We start from the raw sequence: 11,459 nt of genomic DNA on the forward strand, positions 1-11,459 counted from the left end.
GGTAAGAAAAGGTGGTATTCATACAGTTATTGTTGCTACGCTACGAAAACTGAACACACCTGTATTTTATTGAGTGTCGATATAATTTGCTACAATTTTTTTTTTTTTTTTTTTTTTAAATCAACCGTTTAATCCAAAACTTACTAAAAAATGTCATGTCTCTGTCTCTGTGAGCACAACTAAATCATAGTCCTGTAGACCGCTTGTATTAATAAAAATATGTGGACTTTTCCATTGCTTGAATCGTCTGTTAGACGAAACTATAACTTTAACTATAACCTATAATTTACATGATAGAGAGAGAGTTTCTCGAAACATTATTATTATTCGAAAAAATCACCAACTTGCAGTTAAGGTAAACTGCAACAAGAAAATGTCTGACTTACTTTGGGTTATGAAGGCGGAAAGGATAAAGAAAGAGTAAGGAGTACTATGAAATTCAACCGAGTCATCACCTAGACGAATCTTCAAACTTAAGGAATATAAAGAGTATGTTGGGAATCTTTGGGATGCATTTTTATCAATTGATCAATTTTCATATAACCCAGTTATTTAGCAACTATTAACAGCCTGAGGATAAAAGCATGAATAAAATTTCAAAAATCTGCCAAAATAAATTTGAAGCTAACGAGGCGGAATGTTTGTAGGATTATTCGTTCTTAAGAAAATGTTTATGTATAATTATAGTTGGCTTTGGATATTCAGAAGCTCTTTAAAATAATATATTTTTTTAGTTCAGGGCATTAAAAACAAGGTCTTATGAATTTCTGCGGCATAAGAATTCGTCAATTATTTCAATTATTTCTCGGTTGATTTTATGAAGTAAACACCTTGTAAAAAAACCTCTTTGGTTTTAATATGCCCGATCTTTCCAAATATTATACATATATAACTTCACAAACTAATATCCTAGCAAAAACTCTCTTATTGCACGTCATATTTCTTTGCCACTTTTTATAAATCACGTGTCTACAATGCAGTCCTTTGCACATAACATCTGCACATGCAATAAAAACTTAAAAACTGAACAAAATTTGTTGAAAATCTGTTGAAAATCACGCACAAATGTATATCTACAACATTACAAATACTAACAAATAAAGAAAAACATAAACCCGCATACATAAAAACATTACGCATAGGCAAACGTGTCATACAGATTTCTAGAATGTGCAAAAACAACACGGCATGCACGCCGCACACCCAGGAAGTCAATGCAATTAAGGCGTTTTTTGTTGGAACCTTACACTTAGGCACAGAAATGCAAGACTGTACTCGCTTGAATGCACATATTTTCTATTCTAGGAGAAAAATATGAGCACAGCAGCCACTTGTTGGGTCAACAGCTTCCATCTGTGCGAATCACTGCGACATGTGTTGCCACAAACTGTGACAACACCGCTAATGGGTGGCGAGGAGTGATGCAATACAGGCCACAGGAATTTCAAATCTGTAACACTTCTGGGAAAATGTTTGTACAAAATATGTATATAGAGATTGTCTGGAAAGTAATAGGACTGTACAATGTGGAAGAAATATGGTTTCGCATGGCATTTTAGGTCATATCGAAATTTAAATTAAATTAGGTAAAATAAAATATAAATTGTTTAATAAATAATATGTATGGAACTACACTTCTTCCAATGGCATCTATATTTTCGAGAAAAATGTATCAAGGGCTCACAGATTTGAGTTGGAGGTATTGAATAACTTCAGATTTGTTAAGGGTCTATTCGCATGTGCATTTTATATATTAATTTAATTTCAGCCTGTGAAATTCTGGAAACTGTTCTCTAACTAAATGTCTAATTAGTTGATGGAAAATGCTTGATAAGGCTCATAACCTCACCAGATGTACTAAAACAACTGTTAGTCTAATTAGACACTAGAAAATCTCAATGTTGTTCGAGTAAAAAAATGGCTGAACGTAATGAAACAATTTCTTTCAAATAAGTATGTTTCTGTGGAGCATGGAATTCCTAACTCTATTGAATGAACTTGAATGAACACAAGATACTGGTTCCAACAAACCTATGGCCCTCAATTTTTATTTATGAGCCCGCTTCTAACGCAAAATAAATCACCGAGTTGCTTTAACTCTCCTCGGTTTTCAAACGATAGATTCGATATTTCATTAAGTTCTCTGAGCGCCATTTACTTGGGAGTAGCCGGAAATGATTCTTTTACATACTTTTAGTAAGAATATGCCTCCTTTTTAAGAAAAAAAGTAGAAAATTTATAGAAGAGTACTAAATTGAAATTATTTTAATTTTAAGGCGAGTAGTATACTAAAACCCTGGAATGATTTCACAAAAAGCATCAATATCATTGCTTTTTAACAAGAAGCAGGGAAGTGGTAAAACGAAAGGTTTAAAACGCAGACGCAGCTAAGAAGGCAATAGCGTTTTTTACGAAAAAACCCAACATATCGGGGAGAAAGGTATCGGAAAAATTACAATGTTCTAAAATTTTTGCAGGAACAGTTAAAGCAGGAAGCGCTTAAGTCTTACAAAATTTCAAAAAGAACAGCATGGCGAAAGATCGGGCCAAACGGCTTCACTTTGATTTCCTTAAAATTTTTGTGCTTATGACTTTTCTTAGAGACTTTTCTCAGCTTCCAGGTGTGAATTTTTATGTTGAAGATTAATAAAGGAATGTCCAAAAAGAGTTTAAAACATAAAAACAGACAAATTTTCCAAAGAAAATTTTCATTTGGTAAGAAATTTGTAGCTGTAGTAAAAGAAGCACTTCTTTTGTTACAACTGGAACTATCAACGTTTGTACATCCAGGAGTGCTTTCAAAAACGACTTTTGCCTTTCATAAGATGTTATGACGAGCCCACATTTTTTGGCCTTGGCTTCATGCCATTATAGCAAATCGGCAGTTGAGTGGTATGAGATGAGCAATATAGCTTTTGTGCCAAAATTTGCAAATCCGCCTAACTGTCCTCAGCTCCGACCCATCGAAAGATATTGGACAAAACAAATTGCTGACACCACTAAAAAGTTTTTGGAAGAAATGGTTTTCTTCAAGCATGCAGATTACAGAAAATACTATTAAGAGACTCATGGGAGGTATATTGGAAAAAAATTAAATTATTTACAGAAACAATTAATCTGCAAAATGTTTTTTATAAATGAATTATTGTTAAAAAAACTGTTTTTTTTTTAATACATGAACTATTTGAAAAGCTACTTAAATTTTTTAGCGCACTAACTTCATTGTGCGCAAACTTAAATGATCAGGATGGCAAGTTGACTCAATTTATCTATAAAATGTCAAATCGAAAAAACACGTCCTTTTCTTCCCAAAAATTTGCACATTTGTTGGAACCACCGATATTGCATTACTATAGAATACAACCGTCATACAAATTAAACTGTCAAAATCAAGTTCTTGTAGGGAAAACTATTTTATTTGTCAAGATATCTTTCCGAAATTTGGCATATATTGTTATCCACGGTCGAACTACTATAGCATATACTTAGCTGTCATACAAACTGATCAAGTAAAATTCAAATTTAAGTCTTTTTATACCATGTTATGCTATAAGAAATGGACCTGTGTAGGGTATTACAACTTCAGTGCTGCCGAAGTTAACGTTTGTTTTGTTTTAAGTATTTTTATTGTGACTTTTCACTGCACGTGACTTTCGACAGTAGTACACACACCCACTATAATTTCACTATAAAATGCATTAAAATCACTAAGCATAATCGTTTAGTGTAGTAATTATGCCGAACAAATGGCTGCAAGTATGTATGCATAGAAAAATGCTGCTGGTAATTTTCGGTGAAATGTGTTGTTTGCTTAAAAATACTATGGTAGCGTGCTTGCGGCAAATCGAAAACGAAAGTGTGCCACAGGTGTTACACATACAATTAAAAACTACTCATTTTTATGAACTCTTATGGTACATATAGTAAATACATACATACATATAAGCGCAAGTTATTGTATTTACGTATGGAAAATACACATGCAACATGCGGCAAAACAATTAAGCGTTGCAGCCATTAACTAGATAAGAGCGTAGATATGCGAGAGCAACTCATTAAACTGCAAACCCAAACAACAACATATAAACGAGCACACGTTTGGCTTAGATGCCGCGTAGATTCAATTAAATCTTTTCCAGCGGCATTAGAAGAGAATCTGCTTAAAACTCAGCTATTAATAAAAGCGAATAAAAATGAAAACACACTAAAGAGATGGGGCGAGACAGATAGAGAGGTAGAAAAAATTGAGCGAAAAATTAAAGCAAACAATTAAACGTGCACAAAATAGAAGCAGAAAAAAATATTTACTGAACCGGGGGGCGTACAATGGATGAGACCCACACAGTGCAAACTGCACTGACTGTCGGCAAAGTTGCCGCGACGCAGCGCTTATTTATGTGGCTCATCAACGAATTTGTATCTATACAATACGTTTACTCTGTTGTTGTTGCTTTTGTTAATTGAATTTTATGCTCGCATCGTAAATCAGCCGGCAGCGGAGCGATATAGCTTGACATATGTGCATGATAGACATACATATAAAAACAATGCATAAAAACATAAGCATGTGCATATCTATGTACATATACATATATATATATATATACTTTTCTAGATACATATAGATCTATAGAAAATTTTCCATTGCAATTGCATTCATTTGCTAAAATTAAATTACATCTGCTGCTGTGATTTTCTACTTTTTGTGTTGTTGTAATTTTATTTTACCTTTATTATTGTTTTTGTATGTTGTTTAGTGTCATAGCATGTCAATTTTCAGGTGCAACAGCCTACATATGCAATGTAATGCGCATTTAAAGTAAAAAACAAAGTAAACATAACAACAACAACGGCACCTGTGTTGTTAACAGCCGACAAACTCGTGCTCGTAAATATGTGCAACGAGCGCATAAATTCTTTCAAATGGGCCCAACCAACAACACAAACAGTCGTACATGCAACACGTGCTGCGGTGTGAGTGAGCAATTTCACACATACATACATACTTGTACAAACATATTGCTAAGTTCATCCGTAGACACGCATGGGATTTTGAAATATTTATGATTTTCAATACAGCGCGAGTGGGGGTTTCACTCCATAAAATTATGCTGAAGCTTCTGTCGCATTCTGGTTATTACAATTATAAACAAGAAACTGAATGTTTAAAAATAAATTTATTTTAATTAAAACAAGCGGAAAAAAATCTAAAACATTTCGGTTCCACATCTTCTAAAGGAATCATAGAGTTTAAAATAAAATTGAAAATCGTGATTTCCCTATATCAATCATTATAACACTTTGAAAAATATTGACTAGTACTCGTAACACTAGAATGATACATATCTGACAAGACCTATAAGAACTCGATAGTATATAGTTTTATAAAAGATCTTTTTTCTTCATTCAGTAACCATAATTGGACTTGAAAAAAAAACTGTGTGATATAGTATGAAACAACGTGACTAAAAAGAATTAACAGTGTCTTTAGAAAAGATGCAAAGTCTAAAATAAACTTGATGAGGTGTCCTCATTTTCCATTTTCTCTCACTGATGTTTACCTACTTGCTTTAGGGCGCCTATGTACGGTTAATGGATTTTTAAGAAGTTCTCCGAATATAGGTTCGGAGGGTTGGCATCCCAACATGAAATCAGACTAAATTTGAAAGCTTATTGTGTCACTACAAACTTGCATTCATCCGCTCATCAACTCTCCAATTTCTATGTAAGCATTCTTCGTTCCGCTTTGACCCAAACCTAGGTTAAAATTTTGTCTATATCTGCGATAATAGAGAACACAGTGCTAGTAAAGTGAGATTCAGTACTATGTTTATTGAAATCGCTGGCATTAAGGAGAACAAAACGTACATAAGACGCAGTGTAACGGTTTTCAAAACATTTATTTTTTTATTGTATTATTAAATTCTACCAAACCTCTAGAATATGGTCCTAATTTTTCAAGTTGATCCGAATAATAGTTTCGGAGATACAGCCTTGAGAACTTGTGCGCTCGGCTATATTAAGTGCGCCGTCTTTAAAAACGTTTTTCTCGAAACTGTAATTTTGAAGTCGGTTCGCAAAATTTCTCAAGAACATTCTCGGGACTTGGACCAAGGATTTTTTCCGATTAGAACTATTAAAAAAAAATTTCACGAAATTTTCACTGAAATTTAAATTTTTTGTAAACATGTCTGCCAAAAATCAAATTTTCAGATTTTCTAAATACTTTCGTCCAAGTTCTAAGTTAAGGGTTTAACCAAAACAGGTTTTTTTTCACTTTAGATGAACCTGTAAGGAGTTATCTTGCCAACACGGGCGCATTTTTTTTCCGAGGGGTCACGGGAAATGGCGTGTCAATGGCCCAGTTTAAAATATTTTTTCCCAAAAATTTCAGAATTTTTTAGTTTTTTGTGTATGTTTGTAACAATAAAAAATTTTAATAAAATATTTCGTGTTTTAGATAAGAAAAAAAATTTAAAAAAATACTGATTTTTAACCGAGGAAAGCCATGTAACCCCTTAAGAAACAAAGAAACAAAATTCTTTGAATTGTGGTATTATGATAACAAAACAGCCATAAGACGCAGGTAACGGTTTTCAAAACATTTATTTTTTATTGTATTACAGCAATTTACCATACCAGAACAGGTCCTTAATTTTCGCTGATCCCACATGAGCCAGACAAAATGGAGGAACCAGTGCCTGGCTATGCTCGTCTTTTTAAAAACGTTTTTCGAACCAATTTTAAAGCCTGGTTCGCAAAATTTCTCAAGAACATTCTCTCGAACTTGGATCTTATGACTTTTTCCTATTTAGAAACACGAAGTAAATTCTTTCACGAAATTTTCAAGGAAATTTAAATTTTTTGTAAAATGTTCGCCAAAATCAAATTTTAGGATTTTCAACATTTTCGTCCAAGTTATAAGTTAAGGGTTTGAATCCAAAACAGGCTTCACTTAGATGAACCAGGGTGATATTCACAACACATACCTTTTCCAGCGTCGCTGGTGCCAAATAAGTTTGAAATATTTTTTTCCAAAATTTCTAGAATTTTTAGTTTTTTTGTGTATGTTTGTAAATAATAAAAAAGTTTTGAATAGAAATATTTCTGTGTTGTTAGATGAGAAAAATTAAAAACAATACTTGCTAAACGAGGAAGCCATAAACCCTTATGAAAGAAACAAACACTGAACTCTAGGCATTTCTTTCACAAATAAATAACTAAACACATTAAAGTTTAAAGCCAATATGAAGTTATTGTTATGAAACGTGTTTATTTAAAACCATTTTAACCAACTTTTCCAAAAAGTTCATAATTCTTTTGGCAGTATTTTCATGAAAATTATTTTCGTTGTCGCAAAATTGCCTTCCATTATTAATATTTCGACGACTTGACAATTATAGAATAAAACATATGTGTACATACATACATACATATGTATATACAAGTATCTCTACAGATAATCAACAATCGACAGTTCAAAATGTTTCCACGAGGTTGTGTGTTCTTTTTAAATATTTTATTTTTCTTTTTTGCTTTTATGTGTCTTCGTTGACCTCCTTTGCCTGCAGTGAACAATTCACCTATTCACCAATTCACCAACTCACCGGCGATCGAGTAGTTCTATTTGTGTGTTTTGTTCTAGTAGTGTTTGTGTACTTCGTACATTTGCGTGTACAAGAACCTTTAGTTTTGAACAGAAATTTTATTTTTGTTATTTGTGTTGGCAGACAACACTATTTGCTTAATTTTTAATTTACTGATTATGTACATACATATACTTTACGCATGCATTTATATATTATATTTCTATTTATGTTTTCATTTAAGCTAGATAATCTAGCTTTTCCACACAGAAAAATAGTCAATTCGAATATTTTAGGTATAAATATCACTTTTGTGCATGATCCCAAAATTAACACACGATTTACATTTGCAGCCAATTCATTTAATTTTCGAACTCTAAGTAAAATTTTCGCCTTTTCCGACCATATTTTGTATGAAGTTTTCGAACTGTGGCCATTAAGCTTTCATTATTTTTGAAATATTGTTCCATAATAAATAGACGTTGTTCTATCGCGTAACGCTCCATGTTTACTAAGCCTAAGCTGTCAACTGTCGATTTGTTTCTTTAGGGTTGTCAACACTTCACCCTACAAAATGACGGCAAATTTAAAAATAAAAGATTTTCAAAGTGAAGTGAAGTGAGTAGAATTTTTCGAAATCTTCCAACTTATGCAGATAATGAAATTCTTACTGGCACAAATTGCACAAAAATTTAGTTTTCTCTGACATGTGAAAATGATAGAAAAACTTTATCTATGCCAACTTTCGGCAATAACATGTCAATAAATCTATATTTACTTGGTATTCAAATATAGTACATACCCACATATGTTTTTATGTATGTTTCACAGTTTTTATTTTAGTGCCGAATAATCTCACTTGAACTTATTTCAAGAAACCCTGACATCGCTGAAACTAATTGCTAAATTTTATGCGCTAAATCTGTCTGTAGGGGTCGATACCCTGTAGAAATGAGATAACATGGACGAATGAGACATACATACTTATGTACATATATAAATATAGTCATTAAGTAAGTCTAGTGTGAGCTAAATTGAAGGAAATATTAAAATTTGAGAGAAATACATTTTTTTCTATAAAAATTGCAATTTTTAATTTTTCTCAACAGATCATAAACTCAAAGTTCATTTTAAATGCTGCATAGTGCTTAAATTTCAGCGCTTCCTTGACGCTGAGATGAAAAATAATCAAAATAAAATTTGTGTGTTGAACTGTTATTGACATTCGTCGCCAAAATTATTTAGCAAACTTTGCCAATTGCATGTAAAATTAGAAATTATTTATGAGAATGTATGAGTGCATATTTTAATATGCACAATGTGTCACGAGATATAAGAATGTATCACTGTGCAAATTTTATATTGAAAATTATTTTTTTAAGAACTGAAAAATGTTTTTATGATATATGGAAAGTATATTATCATCCTTGATAACTTTCGAATTTTCAAATTGAAAGTAAAACTGATTAGGGAAAAAAAATTTGAAAGCATAACTAATTCATGAGCTTAGGAAAAGCACAGACGTATGTACATACATATGTATAAACTTGTATATATCGTCAAATAAAACGCAAAATAATGAAATACCACTTTTCATAAGTTTACAGACGAAGGAAAAACGTTATAATAAAAACCACTCATATGAGAAATTTTGAGTTTTGGTTATAAAATGGTTATATATAGGTTATCATACACTTATATTTGAACCAAAATTTGAGTTTTGGTTATATAATGGTTATTATATGTTACAGCGATTTTCGATTTGTTTTTCATGATACGCTGTTTTGCAGTTTAGGTGACGATATAGAAAAATTTGTTCAATTACTGTAAGGGATAACATTATATTTTTCTAGTTTTATGATCTAAAAGCTCAAAAATCAGCTTTCCAAGTTGCAAGTGACACATTACACTATTTGCCATAAACAACTGTTTTTCTGGGTGTTGCACCAAACAAATTTTTTTCGAAAAGTTGAGCCATAAGTAAAAAAAATAGTTTCTCCCTTTTTGGATGGTAGCCTCCAAATTTAAACATTTTCCTTCGAAGTCCGAAATTCAACTTAGTTCAAACACTTTTATTAATTACAGGATGAAAATTACTAAAAGAGTAAAAATATTAATTCTATTTTCTAATTTTTCCTATATTTTCAATGATGTAATTTTTTTATCAGGTTTCGCAAGGACAGATAAATTATATTATAATTATTACGCTAAAATCGAGAAATTTTTCTGCTCTTATTTCTCATTAACGCACTTTTATTATCAGTAAACAATTTCAAGTCATACCTGCAAATAAATCAAAAGTTATTTATGAAGTAATTTCTTTATTTCAGAAATTATATCACCTTTTAAATGTATTCGTATTTAAATGCAATGTTTCAACTCATTTTATAGCACCACTGAAGAGCCTTTTGCATCACTCTTAAACCAAGCTAGCTGCTGTTCTAGAAGCGTAACTCCACAAGTATCTGCACTTTGTACTGATAAGAAAGCAAAAAGAAATGCAAATAAGCATCTCTACATCTCCGACGATACGCGACAAAACATTTCTGCCGATAAGAAACTGCGTGAGATCATGTAAATTATTTTTATTTTTCTTTCACCTTTTAATAATTGCCGAATCAGGCAACATCCACATACATACATATGTACATATGCATGTTTTATTAGCTCCTAGGGCAAACAACGTAAGCAATGCGGACAATTATGAACTCAATTATGATGACTATTTTTTATTTCTATTATATTATTATCACTATATAAAAACTGTACTTGAAGGAATATGAGAGCACATAAAGCACAGTGGAAGACTGCAGCTATTGAGAAGGTGGTCAACATATATGATAGTGATTATTGTGTATAAAATATTATTAAACATAGTCAAAGTTTATTATCATAAAATATTATTAACATTGTCAAAGTTTATTTTCATAAAAATATTACAATTTACTGAAAATTATGTAATAATAAAATTATAAAAAATATTTTAAATATTTTCAGCACATATTAAATGTTAGTAAACTAAAAATTTAAAAAATAAAAGAGAAAATTAAAAATTTTAAAAGATATAAAATATGCTTACAAAGGAGAAATATTTTTATGACATTTCTTTACCAAAGAGAGATATTTGAGCTCTTTCTAAAATACCTCAAATAGGGATCTAGTCTTCCTCTGTATTTTTCTTACTATTCCACGTCCACAAATGTCAAAGCGCAGTTTTCACTGATATTTTAATTTTTTTGTAGTAATGTCCTCCAAAAATCAATGTTCTGTTTCCTTCACTAAAGCTTTGAGCTAGAAATATTTTTCTTTTTCAAAAGAATGCAGAAACTTCTAACGTTAATAGTAAGTTTTCCAACAATAAAAATTCTAATAATGTTGAATGTCTGAGAAAAAGAACGATAGGAAAAAGTATTGAGTGCTGAGGAAACCCATGTAACCAATTAAAATAATAAAAAATTACTCATATTTCCGTCACTGTTGAGACATGTATATGCATTAATAAATATTTCAATTAAAATATTTTTTTATAATTTTTATTTCTGTTATACGACGCGTGTCTTTTTAATTATTAAATTGTGTTATTTTATCTTGAGAATTTTTTCATGAAACATTATGCCAGCCGTTTTATGCAAATAATTGTTCAAAACTACACACTGTGCAACGGCTCTGACATTCGACAGGAACAGAAATAAAAGCTTAATTATTTATCATGTCTGTATCAAGCAGAAAATATTAGCATAGCTTAAATTAAAAAGCGCCATGCTCACCAGCTTGCTAACGTCAATACAAAGGTACATACATACAGTGTGCGACAAAACTAAAGCACGGAATCTGCCTTGTCGGTATTTAACCGAATAAAATCATAAAGTAGGC

General features: G+C 31.4%; 2 protein-coding genes across 3 annotated transcripts in view; both read right to left on the reverse strand.

Annotated features, from left to right (window-relative positions):
* Positions 1–11,459, reverse strand: part of LOC120773963 (SH3 and F-BAR domain-containing protein DDB_G0274695-like) — a 165,217-nt gene that overhangs the window by 15,167 nt on the left and 138,591 nt on the right. The window lies entirely within an intron of this gene.
* Positions 1,302–11,459, reverse strand: part of LOC120773521 — a 16,236-nt gene continuing 6,078 nt past the window's right edge. The window contains exon 5 of the mRNA XM_040102478.1: positions 1,302–1,461. Within this exon, the coding sequence (XP_039958412.1) occupies positions 1,302–1,461 (160 nt within the window). The remainder of the gene's footprint in view (positions 1,462–11,459) is intronic.

The sequence above is a fragment of the Bactrocera tryoni genome, chromosome 4 (genome assembly GCF_016617805.1).
Source record: "Bactrocera tryoni isolate S06 chromosome 4, CSIRO_BtryS06_freeze2, whole genome shotgun sequence".
Classification (NCBI taxonomy): Eukaryota; Metazoa; Arthropoda; class Insecta; order Diptera; family Tephritidae; genus Bactrocera; species Bactrocera tryoni.